Genomic DNA, 15,390 nt, shown 5'->3' with positions numbered 1-15,390 from the left:
GTTGTGAATTTTGACTCAACCCTTATGCTCAGCCTCTAATGTAGGCAGACAGCATTAGGCAGGGATCGTCTTGAGTAATTGCTCCTGGTGTTTTGAAATTCTGTGCGAGGCACTTGATAAGCATGAATGCTTGCAGTCCTGCAAAGTGGGTATTGTTCTCTCTGTTTTACAAGTGAGAACAGTGAGGTCCAGCAGGGTTACATTTTGCCTACAGCCAGGCATAGTCATGAGCCTGGCAATGTTAGACTCTCCAGGTATCAAGTATGTTTCTAAGATTTAGGGCGAACCAGCAGGGGAGGCTATATCACCCCTTTTTACAGCTTATGTGATTTGCTCAAGGCTATCAAGGTCTGACTATAAAGCCCTTTGCCTTTAGTCACATTGAAGCTGAGAGGCTAAGAGGGGAAATTGTTCAAGCAACAACTGAAGCTAGTCAGCACCTTGACAGTCACGAGTCACATCCCCTGGTTCTATAGACCGCAGGCTGAGGCTTATCCTGGTGGAGCAGAAGCCAGGAGGCAGCTCTTTAGAATCCTAGGTCATTCAGAATGGTGATGGGAAATTCAAACAGCAAACAACGTGACAAACCAGGCCAATCTCTGACACCCTTTGCAGCCCTGGTCCTAGGCTGGGTGTGGACAGATCTGATGGGGATGATCCCGCAGGGCCTCGCGAATGCTCAGAGGAAGAGGCTGTCAGGTTTGGTATCCTTGCTGGGCATTTGTTCATCTCAGAGACATTTGCTAAATGTGTATTCTGTGCCTGGGGATGCAGAAACAAATATGATGCAGTCCCTGCCCTCACTCAGAATTGTCTTTTTTTTTTTTTTTTTTTGTGGTACGCAGGCCTCTCACTGTTGTGGCCTCTCCCGTTGTGGAGCACAGGCTCCGGACGCACAGGCTCAGCGGCCATGACTCAGGGGCCCAGCCGCTCCGCGGCATGTGGGATCTTCCCGGACCGGGGCACGAACCCGTGTCCCCTGCATTGGCAGGCGGACTCTCAACCACTGGGCCACCAGGGAAGCCCTCAGAATTGTCTTTTACTGTGTCCTTATTGTTTGAAAACGACTAAGCCCCACGGGTCGGATGGGTGCCTCTCGGCTGTTGGAGTATTTGTGGTTCACAGAATTTCGCAGCTGGGATGGCCTTTGAGATTAGCCTGGTTAGAGCAGATTCCCTGACCATTCAAAATAAAGCAACCATGGGCAGGGTATCCTTGCCGAGGGGGAGCCAAACAGAGAACACCTACCCCACAGAGCCTAGAATGATCTATTTAAAACACCAATCTGACCATGTCCCTCTTCTGCTTGAAGTCCTTCCCCTGGCTCCCTGTTACCTCCAGGGTCCAGCCCTGGTTCCTGCAAGGCGTATGAAGGCATGTGACCCAGCCCTTGGCTACCTCTTCAAGCCTCTGCATATCTGTCTCTCTCACACTTGTGGCTCCAGCCACACTGAGCCGATGAGCTTCCTTAAACACGTCGCTGTTCCTGCCTCCTAGCCTTTGCTATTGCCGAGTCCTGCCCCTGGCATTCTGGTCCTTTCTTGACCTTGCTAACATCTCCTCACCCTTCAAAACTCAGCTTTAGGTGTCCTCTCCAGAAAACCCTCCCCTGACTTTCCCCACGCAGGCGGGGTTAGGTGCCCCTCCTCTGACATTCCATAATCCAGTCCTGTTCCTGCTCTGAACCCATGTCTTGGGCAGGAACTGTATCTTATTTCTGCTCCAGCACAATTTTTTTAGGTCATCACTCTATACTCGTTAGAGCTAACATTAGGGCTTGCTCTTTGCTAGGTACCGGCGAAAGACTGGACGTGATCAATGTCATTTAATCCTCACTGTGAGCTATGTGTTTGTATTATTCTTACTTTAAGGAAAAAGAAGTCAAGGCCCAGAGAGGTCAAGTTGCTCGAGCACCCAAGAAAGACAGGATTTAAGTCCAGGCAGTCTGACTCCAGAGCCCGAGCCCTTAACCACTGAAAGTACATGGAATGAATGAGAAAACCAACGAATGAGATAGTGGATGCGGGGCCAGCAATCCTGGGAGGCTGCCTGTGGGAGTTGGTTTTTGGACCGGAGATGAGGGTCATGGCTTGGTTGTAAGGAACAAGGGAAGGGCCTCTCTGAGGGCCCAGATCCAAGATGGATTGTATAAGAGAAACATCACGTCCAATGACCTGCCCAGAGTTTTGAGGGCTCTACACAGGAAAGTCAGGACAACATCATTGCGTGGTGGTAAATGGTCCGGACTGGGAGCCCAGAGGCTGCCTTTCTCTCGGGTCCTGGCTCTGTTGCTGTGTGATCTTAATGGAGTGATGTAACTACTCTAGGCTTCACTTCTGTTTGTAAAAGGAGCAGATTGGATTAGACGCTCCCCAAGGCTCCACTCAGCTCTGCCATTTTGCATGTCTGTGACACAGCGAGTGGATGAGGAAGGAGGGAGAGCAGTTTCGAAGCCCTGAGATGAAGACCCTCTTCAGGCGAGCTGCCTGCCGCAGACTCAGAGCCACGTTCCCGGAAAGCCCGGGAGATCAGCACATTTTCTCTCTAATTAGATAGTGTTAACTTATCAATTTTGAATGAGCTAAGTTTCCATGTACGATGTCCTGAATCGCTCCCCGGCGTGCTCATTAGTCATTTCTCCTGCAGCTGCTGCCTTATTGTTCTTCAGATGCCAGCCGAGGGACCTGGCATCTCCCTCCCCCGAGAATGGGGCACGTGAGGCCAAGCCAGGGACACTGGCACTGGTCAGAGGGGCTGCCCAGGCCTGGGAGAGGGCCCTCAGCTCTCGACCTTTACCCTGTGTCCCTGCCAGAGCCACTGCCTCACATGAGGTGCCTCAAATCCAGATTCCTCTAGGACTGGGCTATGACCCTGGAGGGCCACAGCTGAACTCAACAAGCACTTATTAAGCGCCTAGTGCACCAGGCACCTTGGGTCTTGAGCCTGAATGGTCTCTAGGCTGGGAAGAGTGGGGTACATATGAAGTCATACTAATATTAACGTCCAAATTGCCATAACTTCAGCCTCTCCGCCCCCCCATGGTCCTCCCTGGTGTTTAAGGTGCTTCATAGGATGGGGCTTCATTCATGCTTGCAGTAATTTGGCTCATAGTCTGCATTTCTTCCTGCCCTTCCCCACCTCAGGGCTTGTGATGGGAGCCCGCTCATGCTGCAATCTCTACCACGACCTCCAGGCGGCGCTGTGCTCCTATGGTTGAGGCCGCTGGAGGCCTTGCGGGAGAAACTGAGGTGGCGCTTCCAAGGGCGGGTGCAATTTTCTCTCTCCTGAGGCATGGGGTACAGGCCTGAGAGAAGAGCCTGAGAAGGACCCTGGGCTGCTGATCCCAGGTCCCGCGCACAGGCTGGGAAGGGGAGAAGCAGGAACGTTCTCTCTGGTTCCTTGCTTTCTCTGCCCAACACACCAGGAAGCCAGGTGCAGATGTGAAAATTCTGAGAAACCCAGAAAACTCAGGGGAAAAGAATCCTGCATTTCTCTCCCTATAATTTTCCAGGCATTCACATCTTTAAATATACTAAACATGATTTCTTTCAACAAAAAATGAGACATGCATAATGCATCGCATGTTCTTAAAATACCCAGATGACTTCACGCTGGTAAAGGAGGCTTAAAAAAATTGTACGGCATAGATTTTGATTTTCTCCCCAGAAGCTTTCTCTTAGTGGAGAAATCCTGCTTCTCCCAGCCCAGCCTGCTTCCCTTGCTGTCCTCTCCTCTGCCCTGTCTTTGCCTTCCGCCCTCCCTCCTATGTGTCAAGTTTCTCTGTCCTCTTCTCGGCAAGGAAAGAGAACCGGGAACTGCTTTGCTTGGCAGTTCTGCCTCTCATCTGCCGCTGTTTGCCTCTTGCCTTTGAGTGTGCGAAAGTTTCTTCCTCTGCGTGTGGATCTGTCTTCCTCTCTGAGGCTGTTTTAGCTTCTCTCCTTCTGTTGGATGCTGTCTGTGAGTCTGTCTCTCCTCACATCTGTCTCCCCTGCACCTGGCTCCTACCCTCCCAGACGGCTCTCTCCTCCTTCCGGATCCCCTGCTCAGCCCAGCTTCTGGCGGGGCAGGGCGCGGAGGGCCTCTGTGCCCTGCGGTGGCCGCTCCCCCAGCTTCTACCCTTCCTACTACATAGGAAGTTCCTCTTCTAGGAAGAGAAAGCCCTTCTCTCGGCCCCTGCAGGCCCTGGAGGGCTTTGGGCAGTGGGACTCACTGCATGAAGCTGTCCCTTCCTCTTATCCTAGTGACCCAATCAGCAACTCATCTGATCCTCCCAATCTCCCCTTGAGGCTGATCTGGTTACCCCCACTTTACAGCTGAGAGGAATTCTGGCTCAGACAGTGAAGTGACTGCCTGGAGGTCACACAGGTAAGAAGGGGTGGAGCTGGGATTGAACTTCTGCTTTACCCTCATCTCACTTGCTGTCACCAGGTCCAGCGCACAGAGCTCTGAGCTGGTCCTTGGGAGAACTGGGGTCTCGGTCCTGGCTCTGTTTCCGATCGGGCAGCTCATCTTTCTCGTTTGGGGTTGACTTCTCCCCACCATGCAGTGGGAAAATGCCCCTCTCTGCCCTGCCAACCTTACAGGTTATCACGGACATCAAATGGTGTTGCATCCGTGGTGGTGGTGTGGGGGGGACGTGCTTGAATAACATCATGTGGGAACCCAAGGGTCCAGAGCATGCCCAGTCCCCTCGCTGGGAACCTGAGCTCAGAGGTCAATGGCCACATCGTTCTGTCCAGGGTTGAACCCACACAGGTCTGACCCCAGGTTTGGGGGAGAGTCAGGGTGAGGGCGCCTGGGTTTAAGGTGTAAAAATCTCTTCTGTTGTCACAGGATACTGGTGGGGAGTGTCGTTTACGGGATCCAGTCCTGCGTTCTTTATCTGAAGGGCCTTTGGGGTTCAGAGATCCGCTGGAAATTGCACACACAATTTTCTGTATCTGGGAAAGAGAATCCATCTCTTTCATTAGATTCCCAGAGAGGTCCTCAGCCTGCAAGAGGCTTGGGCAGTGATTTACATCTCCTCAGTTTGTGGGTAGGTGGAGGTGCAGAGACTAGAAGAGGCTTGTCTCTGCGCACCCGACTCCCAGGTATCCTCAGGGAAGTGGTGTCACCCAACAGTTGTGAGCTCGGCCTGGAGTCAGACCTGCTGCCTCTCCTGGGCTGTGCTGCTTTGGGCTCGTCACTCAACTTCTCTGGCCTCAGAGCCCCTAAGGAGGACAGAGAGAGAGATGACAATCCCAGCCACCTTCTGCGGTTGTCAAGCGTGGATATGTATTCCCGGGGTGTGGGAAGTGCTTCATAGAGATTGGGTGGGAGAGTGGCAGTCAGAGGGCTCCCCTTTCTGAGCTTGATGGAGTCACGTCCTCCTTAGTCCCCATTAGCGGTCGCGATTTGCTTAGCTCATTTTCTGGTGAGGTCAGGGGCTCTTCAGTCAGGGGACTTCAGGCCTCTCGGGAGCCTGGGTGGGAGAAACCTGGTATGCAGAGCCCAGGCTCTGGAGCCAGACCACGGTCCCCAGCCTCCTGAGCCTCCACCATTTGTCCATGAGGCTAGCATTGTACCTGCCCTCGTCTGCACCCCTGCCCCGCTGGAGTCGTGCCGACATGGCCATGGTGCCTGGCCTCTCGGCTCTCCTCTCCTCCTGGCCTGGGCCTGAGTGAGGCAACTGCTTCCCAGGGTGACATGGAGCCCCAACACCTCCCACCTGCTCGTTCTGGGCTGGTCTCTCAGAGGTCCTAGGACCACACCCCACCGCCATCCTCTGTGTGAGGTCATGCAGTGACTTGGGTTGGGGGAGGACAGTGCAGTTGGGACACTGGTGATCCCTTCTCACGTCCTGGTGAGATTAAGTTCCTCAGCTCCCCCCAGGTGTCCTCACTATTTCTGAAGTTTTCCTAAAGAGCTCATGGGACTCTCCTTTTGTGGGTTATTGGTATAATAAAATCTTAAAAAAATTACCCTCAGACCTCTTTATTTTAAAGGAACCCAGCAGACTTCATCGTTGGAAAAAGCCCTTTAATTTTGTGACTGATTGATTGTGTGTGCGGCTGGAGCCTCCCTCCAGATACAGTCCCGAGCTACAGTGAGAAGCAGGGGTGTGAGACCCTGAGCAAGAGACCTGGCTCCAGCCCGCCCCATGGGCACCCCTTTCCCCACCTGTGATGGGAGGAGGTGGGACTAGATGAACTCTAGGGCTGGTTTCATGCGGAGGCTTCTAGAACTCTGGGCATTCTTTGGAGACCCTCTGGGGAGTATGAGGGGCCCGAAGGGGGGCGTCCTGAGCCCCTATCTCCCCAGCAGCTTGCCCTTTACTTTTTATCTCTGGAGGTTCCTTGTGAGATTTTATTTGAAGAAAGGGTCTTGGTAATTAAATGAAAAAAGCAGACTTTTGGGCGGAAGGGCTCTGCCTGCCACAGAAGTCCTGTACAACTGTTTGCTGCGCGGAGGGAAGGTGAGTGAACTGTTCTCGGGTCGTTTCTTGATTCCAGGTCTGAGCTACCCCCAGTCGGCTTACATGCTTTTCTCTCACTGTGTGTGTTTGTGCATGTGTGTGTGCGCGCACACAGGCGTGGTGCGGAGGTGGGCTGCAGAAGCCTTGCCTTTCAAGGCGGGTGGGGAACGGGCTGCACCCAGGTTCCAGTCCCCGAGGTGAGAGGCGTGGGGGTGATGTGGGTTTTTATCTGGCCTGGTTCAGAGTGGTAGTACCCTTCCGGAGGCCACTTAGACTCTCTGGAGGTGACCAGCTGGCCGTTGCCATGGCACCACATCCTGGCCTCCCCTGCTGGGCCATCGAGGGTCTGAGCCAGTCCTGGCAAGGCTCAGCATTCCCAGCGCTCCGCCCCATGGGTTACTGGGCCTGAGTTGCCAGCAGATGCCCTGCGCCCAGGGCTGAGACACCACCATCTTCTCTAAGTCTCGCCATTACGCTCTGATGCCATGGCCTGTGACTCAGTTTCCCCATCTGGGTAGGAGAGAGGGGAAGGGAATAAGGGGAGCAAATGCACGCGGAGCACCTCCTTTATGCGGAGGCCCATCTGGGGCTGACTTTCCCTTTTTCCATCCCATCGACACTAGTGCAGGGTTCAGGGCACAGCAGGGCCTTGCAAATATGTATTTTTAACCCTGGAACATCTGTGCTGAAAGGGCTCACAGAGATGGTCCTGTTCTGTGGTTCTCAATTCTGCAGAGTCCCAGGGTTTGGTAAAGGAGATTTCAGGTGAGGTTTGAAGGAGAAACCCCCCCACCTTTGCCTCAAACAGGTTTTATCTACTTTCGATTTGAGAGATCTGGTTGATTTTGCAGCTGAAAAGAATGTGATTTTTCTCCAAGTTTCCCATTTTGTGATGTAGAGTCAGAGGCCTAGAGGAGAGAATCAGCTTATTCAAGGTCACAAAGAGAGTCAACAGGTAATAATAATAACTATGTTTACTGAGGACTTACTGTGTGCCAGGCATACGATACATGTATAATCTCCTTCCCTAGAACAAACCACCGAGTAGAAATCATTATTACCCCCATTTGACAGATGAGGAAACTGAGGCACGATGAGGTGAAATAACCACAGAGTTAGGAAATGACAGAGTAGGAATTTGATCTTGGCTGCCCAGTGAAGGCCATCCCCTTCACCCTGGCCTACTTCATTAGACTGTGTACTGCCAGGTTTCCTTGATGCGTGGTGGGGAAAGTGGTCTCCACTCCTGCCTTACTTGGTCCGTTCCTCCATCTGGACCTGGCATCTTCAACACAGCCCTGGGCATCTGGCTCACAGCCAGCCTCTTGGCTTTGTGGGGTAAGGCAGGGATGGAGCCCCAGGGTACGTGTGTGCATCCAGGTCTAGGGCTCCAGAATAAAGCGATGGCTCACTGAAGGATGAACAAATGGAGGACCGAGTGAGGCATTTGAAATGGAGACAGTTGGGAGGGGTAGAGGTGGAGGAATACCATACTGATTCACACTTTCCCTTGCAGAGCTTCTGTGTGCCCTTGGAGGCATCACTTAGCCTTCAGGAACCTTGTCTGTAAAATGGGTCTGACTGTCCCAGTCCTGCCACTTCTGGAGGCTAAAGGGAGCCTCTAGGAAGGGAACAGTCATGGTAATGCCTTTCTGACAGTAAAGTGCCATGTGCCTGAGAGGAATGTGTGGGTAAGGGGGTGGGTATTGAGTTAGGAAGGTGTGGTGCTGCCACCTTTAACCTTATTTGGAACAAGGAAAGGTAAACATACAAACAGATGGGGTGTAAAACCCAGCTTCTCTTTTTGCTCTCAGTTGCTGTGTGTGTAGGGATGCGTCAGCCCTCTCTGTGCCTTTCTGCAGACCTTCAGTACAGCAGGACTGTGGTAGCTACTCAGCGTGAACACTGCTTTGTTACTTGGCAGTAAAGGAGCCAGAAGAGTGTGAGATTAGTGGAGTGGTCTCAGCCCTGCAAGCTGTCACCACTGCGGGATGTCCCCTATAGGGGCCCGGAATCACAGCTGGGAAAAGTGGCTTCTCCTGGTTCCATCAGTAGCCTGTGACCTCGGCAAGTCACATACTCTTTCCGCTAAGGTTAAACAGGCATGCACTGTCTCCTCTTTCTACCTCAGAAGGTGTTTATTTTGAGAAGCAAGGTCAATAATGCACGTGAAGATGCTTTGGGGTGTGGTGGGGAGGAACAGAAAGACTGATACAAATGTAAGAGCTTCTTGTAACAATCATCCTGCTTGTTATGCTTTTGTTTTCTCTTCCAGCACTTGGCCTGGTGTTAACCTCAAAGCAAACACTTGGAAAAGCCTTAATGAATGGAGACAGGTTGCTTGTGGAGTGGAGCAAAGGAGGCCAGAGACCTGCTGCTTCTGCCACTGACAAGCTGTGGGATTTGGAGAAAGCCCCTGACCCTCTCTGGGCTTCAGTTTCCCCATTTCTAAATGAAGGAGGCTGGACTGGGTCCTCCTTAAGGATCCTCCCAATTCTGACGGTTCTGAAATGGGAATGAATGAAGTGCTACTGTTCTTTCTCCCTCATTAAGTCATTGCGCAAATGTTTAGTGCACCTCCTTGCTCAGCCAGGCCCCGAGAGCCTGATGCTAGCTAGCCCCATGTCCCATTTTACAGCTGAGGTCATGGAAGTCCAGAGAAGGGATGTGACTTGCCCAAAGTCACACAGCTAGCAAATGACAAGGCTGAGATTCAAACCCAGGCCTGAATCCAAAGGTCATGCCTAGTCCATCTGCATCCCGGTTTCTCAGCCCCTTCCTCGCCTCTCCCCAAGGTGCCTGGCCTCTGGAGGCCAGGGATCCTCTTTACACAGTTTGGGGGAGGGGCTGGGCTGGCTCCTCTCAGGCAGCCTCTCTACCATATGTTTTGTCACTAAAAAACACCTCCCCCCTTCCGTCCAGCCCGCCACTCACCCAGAGTCCTAGATTTAAGGTGCGAGTGAACCTGAAGATGCTCTTTCGCTATTGGTGGGACCCCTTGCAGGGCAGCTGGTGGAGCCAGTTGAGACTCACCAGGGGACCAAGATGTGTTTCCTTGCCCTGCCTTCAGCAAACTGCATGACCTTGGGATGGCTGCCTCTTTCTGCGGTCAGGCTGGTCCTGCCGCGTGAAGGCGGTCTCCAGGGGGAGAGCAGGTGCAATCGGCGCTGGGCGAGGATAACGAGCCCTCCTCGCGCACCTTGCACCCTCGGAGTTACCATCTGCTCGGCAGACGCGCCTCCCAGGACCCTGGGGTTGCCCCAGTCTCCCTCCCGGGATCCAGAGCCCGCTCCTCGGCTCAGAAGCCTCAGTCTCTAAGAGCCAGGGCTCGTGGCAGTTGCTGGAAGGGAGGTCCCCAGGGGCAGAGAGCTGCAGGCCCGGGACGTCCCCGGCAGAGGCAGTGGACGCCAAGAGCCGGGCATCCCTGGTGAGGCCGGCGTAAGAAGGCGCTCCCCGCTCCTCGGGGAGGCTGGGCTGCCCCTCCCCACCCCCCATCCGCCTCCACCCCGAGGCCCCGCGGGATCCCGAGTCGAGAGACCTGGCTGGGAGCAGGGCCTTCCAGGGCGAACCGAGTGGGAGAGGGAGGGTATGAGGCCCAAGGGGCCGGGCCCTGAGAGTCTAGAGTGGGGCGCAAGTGTGATGGGGGCAAGGGGTTCCCCGGTTGGCGCCGGCGGGGGAGACCGTGTCCGAAGGTCGCCGGGTGCTCTCCGACCTCTACCCCAGCATCTGGCCTCCGGGGAGACCTGCATCCATCTGTCCTTCCCCACGTGTGCGTCGTAGGTTCCCCTTCCCGCTCCCGGAATCCCCACTCCCCCCAGCTCCCCGCGGGAGGCAGAGCCGGTGGCAGGTCCCGCGCGGAGCCGCCGCGCACCGGCTCGGGACCCGGTAAACACCCCGCGGGAGGAGGCGGCGCCCGGAGGCCGCCGGGCCGGGGCGGGGCTCACGGGGGGCCCCTCAGCGCGGGCGGGACGCGGGTGCTGGGGGCGGGGGCAGGAAGCTAGCCGCGGCCCGGGCCGGCCTGCGCTGCCCCGTGACGTCGCTCGGCTTCCAGGGATCTGTCCCCGCGGCCCGGGTCCCCTCCGCCCCGCCCTCCTCCTGCCCTCCCCGCCCCCCCCCCCCCCCCCCGGCCTCGCCTCCGCGCCGCGGCCGGCATTTCTCGCTCGCAGCTCGCCCGCGGGCTGGCTCTCGGTCCCGGCCTCCTTCTCCTCCCTCTGACTCTCCTCCTTCCCTCTCCGACCCTCTTTCTCTCTCTCCCCTCTCCCTCTCCGATCCTGATCTAGTCGTTCCCTCCGCCCTTTCTTCTCCTCCCTCTTGCCTTCCTCTCTCTCTTTCGGTCGATTCCCCTGCCTCTCATTCTCTCTGTGTCTCTGCTTCTCTCCCCGTTTCCCTCTCGGTTTCTCTCTTCCCCCTCCCTCTCTCCGGGCTTCTCTCCCACCCCCCACCCGTGCCCTCCCTCCACCCTCGCTCCCCTCCCCCTCCACCCCTCGCAGCCCAGCCGCTCGCAGCTCCCCAGTCAGCCTCCCCGAACCAGCGCCGCCGCCGCCCGCACTCGCCGCAGGACCGGCCTGCCCGGCTTCCCGGGGTGCGCCCTCCTCGGCCCCGCGCCCTCGGGGCTCGCTGGCACAGCCTCCTCCCTCGGCTCACGGCCCCGCCCGGCCCGGCCCCAGCCCAGCGCCCGAGCGCGCCGAGGATGTGAGTCCTGCTCGCCTCTGCCGGAGCAGCAGCCACTCTCGCGCCGCCGAGCCGGAGCGCAGCGCAGCGCAGCCTCGGGCGCTCGCGGGGTCGCTCGGGCCGGCTGCGCGCTCCTGCCCCAGCGGCGCCCTCCGGCCTCTCGCCGGCGCCAGCGCCGCCGCAGCCCGCGGGCGGTCCTCGGCCGGCCGTCCCCGGCCCCAGCGCCGCTGACCCTGTCCGCCGCGGGCGGGGACGCGGGCGGAGGAGGTGCCGCCGCGGAGCCCCCGGACGCGACCATGTCGGAGGTGCTGCCCTACGGCGACGAGAAGCTGAGCCCCTACGGCGACGGCGGCGACGTGGGCCAGATCTTCTCCTGCCGCCTGCAGGACACCAACAACTTCTTCGGCGCCGGGCAGAACAAGCGGCCGCCCAAGCTGGGCCAGATCGGCCGGAGCAAGCGGGGTGAGTTCTTGGCCACCTCCCCCGACACCCGTTTTCCGGGTACCCAGGCCTGGCGGAGGTTTGCGGGGTTTTCCCGCACCCGGGAGCCCGTTCCGACCCACTAACATCTCATCGCGCAGAATTGGACGGGGGTGGGGGGGATCCCGCACTGCGGGTTCAGCTCCGGCTGGCCTCGGGAGCCCCTCCCCCTCAGCTGGATCCTCGTTGGGGTCACCCAGGGGGCGTGGCTGCATCTCGCTGCAGCAGGGGCTGAAAGGTTTTTACTCTGGTTCCCAAAGTTTGATTTTTTGATTTATACCCTGCCCCCGCCCCTTTTGCGCCCCTTTTGCGCAGTGTAGTAGCAGCTGAACTCGATCTACAACCCGGGGTGGGGGGAGTCCTAGGGCTCCCCAGGGAACGGCGTGGGGAACTGCGGGGGGGAGGGCTGGTTCCGGCGGGGAAGGCGAGGGGCTTTCGGATCACACCGGCTTTTCATTGTTCCTTGGCAGGGGGAGGGGGTTTGCCGAGCCTGGGCGCTCGGCGCAGGACCTGGAAAAGCCCCGTAGAGACTGGGACGCGCAGGGGCTCTAAGAGGAGCTCCAGAGGCGCGGGGACAATGAGAAAGACCGATAGCTGCCGTGAGAGACTGAGACGCAGAGATAGGGAGGAAGGCGGAGGGGGGAAGTAGCGGGGAGGCCGAGATGGGCAGAGACCGAGACAAAGCTAAGGAGAGAGAGAGTCAGAGCCGGGAAGACAGCGAGCCAGGAACGCAAGTCTGGGGAGGACAGAAAAGCAGCTGAAACAATGAGGGCAACCGACACCCCGGACACAGAGAGAGGCCCAGAGACCTCGACAGGTGACCGTCGCGCCGGGAGACTGATGGAGGGACCGAGGAAGGCGAGGCTAGGTAGAGATAGTGAGAGAGGCGAAGGACACAGAGAGGCAGATGCGGAGAGGCGGGCGAGCCGCCGGCGGGCAGCGAAGGGAGGCTCCGACCTCTGTAGCTGCGAGTGCGGAGAGGCCAAGTCAGCCCGCTGGCAGCGCGGAGGGGGGCTCCCGGCCCAAGCGAGGCCAGAATCCCCGACGGGCTGCGCGCTGTGCAACCGGCCCCTGGCGTCCCTCCTCGCTCAGCGCACCTCAGCACCCCGCCTCGGCTGTCGGCGCTGCGCTCGGGGCACCCGGGAGAATCCCAGGCCCAGAGCCCGTGGCTCCTCCCTCCCCTCCCTCTCCCGCCCAGGAGCCTTTTTTCCAAATAAATGCGCCCTCCAGGGCGGGTGGGGGCCGGGGTGAGGACCAGGCCGGTGCGCGCCTAGGCTGCCACCAGGGCTGCGGGATTTCTGCCCTCTTCGTTTCCTCTTCTAAGGACCATGCTGGGACGCGGCCTGGGGGAGGGGGAGTGGTTGAGAGAAAAGCAGCAGAGGGACCCCTGGCCGAGCAGAAGAGGATGGGGGCTGTGTTAGCACGCGTGGAGACCCCTTCCCTCTCCTTTCCTCAGTCTACCCGCCCCTCCGACCCGGGCGTAAAGCGAAACTTAGGGACCCCTGGCTAGGCCCAAGAGCGCTCACCTCTCCTTTTCTCCCCCTTTTTTTGCAGTTGTTATTGAAGATGATAGGATTGATGACGTGCTGAAAAATATGACAGACAAGGCACCTCCTGGTGTCTAACTCCCCTAAAGACAATGAGTTAAGGGAGAGAATAAGAATGAGATCGGCGATATCAGTTATTGGCAAAAAGCATGAAAAGAGAAAGCACTTTGAAATTTATTACTAGCTTGCTACCCACGATGAAATCAGCAACCTGTATCTCGTGTCAGGCCGGGAGACAGATGAGGCGTGAGAAGGAGAAGGCTCTGGGCTTCTTTGCAAAGATAAAAATTAAAAAGAAATTTTTAAAAATTAAAAAAATCACTATATATATATACATAAAGAAATAAAAAGAGAAGTCTCAGTTGCAGCTATTTGTCAAAATTAATATCCATTTCTTTTTCTATACAGTGAATATTGCGCAATTATAGATCTGGTTTTTGAACCACTTAAATAATGAAGCAGCAACACCGGGTGTTTTGAGGTGTTGGCATTCTTCGCTGATTTGGCTGTTCCCAATGTTTACATTATTTAATCTTGCAAAAATGATTCTGTGCACTTGGATGTGAAATGCTGTCCAGTTTTATTTTTTTATGTTGTTATCCTTGGATGTACAAAAAAAAATCAGAAAATGATCTCTATAGATATTGCATTCTATTTTGGTCATCTTTTGAAGTTATCAAGAATGTGTTTAAAACAAGACGAGAACTTTTCTAAGGAATCATACCTAGAAAATAATCATCGCTTTATTTTAAAATGAATTGTAAAGCTTGTGTTTCTTTGTTGCTGCGAGCTATTTGCCCAAGTTAATGCAAATGAACACATTTTATATGTCAGGAAAAAAAAACCACAGAAAAAACAAAGAAAAAAAAATGCTTGAGCTTTTTCTAACCTCTCCCTGCAGTCTGTTGTGTGAGCAGCCTGTTTTTTCCTCTAATATTGTGTCAGTTTATTCTCTTTAATGGACTGTAAAAAAATGTAATCACAAGAGTGCCAAATATCTTGAAATGCCAAAAGGCATTTTGGTTTCTTTTCTTTTCCCTGTGCTCTGAGTTCACGTAAAGGAATGCTTGGAGTGTCTTTTTCTGTTATTTATAGGGGTTCTCTTAGGGCACACCAGCTGCCTGTTTTGCATGGTATTTGCAAAAATGCCTCTTGCGTGAGGAATCTTTTCCCGTTTTTTGTTTGCAACTTTGGACCTCAAGAGGTTTCTTCCTTTCCCTACCCTGTTGCCTCTTTTCTTAATTCAATATTCTGTATGTTGCACCTTTAACCAGCACACAGGGCTATTTCTTCAATGTACAATAAAAGAACTGTTCCTGTGTCTCACTCTCTTTTCTCGGCTTTGGTTCCAGGGAGCTTGCTTTTTGTCTGCTGCTTGCAGACGGGAAGGCGGGACCGGTAGCTTTGGTCTGTGAGGCAAAAAGGTGGTGTGGAGGCCACCGTGGGTTGGGCTCAGGTGATAGGAAAGAAGCTGGAGTGGCAAGGCCATCCCTGGAGGGCAAGTGCGTCCAGTTTGGATTTGCTTTGGGCTCTCCCAACTTCTGTTGGGTTTCTGCCATCCCTGGTGGGGTGTGGGGAGAAGGAGGGCTGGTGTGCTGGTTGGCAGGGAGTCAGCCTCGTGAAAGGCAAAGTTTGGAGGCTGGCAGGCTTGGATTCAAATCCCAGCTCCTTCACTTCCTAGCTCTATGGATTTGAGCAAGTCCCTTCACTTCTTCAGGCCTCAGTTTCCAAATCTGTGAAGTGGGGTTAATGCAGCTCCTACCTCGAAGGTTGTTGGGAAGATTCACACAGCACCCAGCACATAGTAGCACTCAGCGTAAGATGCCCAGGTAATCCTTCATCATGGGCCACCCGTCCTCAAGGGCAGGGCTGAGGAGGACCTATGCTCTTTGCCCTGCACCTTTGCCTTCCTGAGTTCACAGGTCCTTCCTGGAGGGATGAGCCTGGTCCTCTGGGGCCCACAGCCTGATTGGATTTGTCTCGGGCTTCCCCAACTCAGCAGCCCTCCTCCAATCACCGCTCAAAAAGTCTCGTTATGAAAAAAAATTCTCAGCCCCTTGTTGGGCTCAGGACAGTTAATGGCAGTGGAGCAGGCCCCTGGGGGAGGAGGGGTTGGGAGAAGGATTTTGGCTGAAGAAAGGCCGGGAGAGTTTTTTTCTCCTGGGCTGCTTGGCATCCAGGAGTCCCGGTGCCGCCGGGAGCTTTTAATGTGTTTGTTGTAAAACTGTCAGTCGGGGA

General features: G+C 55.4%; 1 protein-coding gene across 1 annotated transcript; it reads left to right on the top strand.

Moving 5' to 3' along the window:
• Window positions 1-10,605: 10,605 nt before the first annotated feature.
• CAMK2N1 (calcium/calmodulin dependent protein kinase II inhibitor 1) lies at window positions 10,606-14,478 on the top strand. Its single transcript, XM_032619298.1, has 2 exons — window positions 10,606-11,587; window positions 13,160-14,478. Exons 1-2 carry the CDS (start codon window positions 11,422-11,424, stop codon window positions 13,228-13,230), a joined length of 237 nt encoding a protein of 78 aa, XP_032475189.1. The 5' UTR covers window positions 10,606-11,421; the 3' UTR covers window positions 13,231-14,478.
• Window positions 14,479-15,390: the final 912 nt, after the last annotated feature.

Source organism: Phocoena sinus, chromosome 1 (assembly GCF_008692025.1).
Source record: "Phocoena sinus isolate mPhoSin1 chromosome 1, mPhoSin1.pri, whole genome shotgun sequence".
In the NCBI taxonomy this organism is placed as follows: domain Eukaryota; kingdom Metazoa; phylum Chordata; class Mammalia; order Artiodactyla; family Phocoenidae; genus Phocoena; species Phocoena sinus.
The sequence above is the reverse complement of the archived record's forward strand: the minus strand, read 5'-3'. Positions and strand labels throughout refer to the sequence as shown.

Coding starts and splice junctions, on each gene's coding strand:
- CAMK2N1 (XM_032619298.1), top strand. CDS start 11,422: ATGTCGGAGGTGCTGCCCTACGGCGACGAGAAGCTGAGCCCCTACGGC. Junction 11,588..13,159: donor GATCGGCCGGAGCAAGCGGG/GTGAGTTCTTGG, acceptor CTTTTTTTGCAG/TTGTTATTGAAGATGATAGG.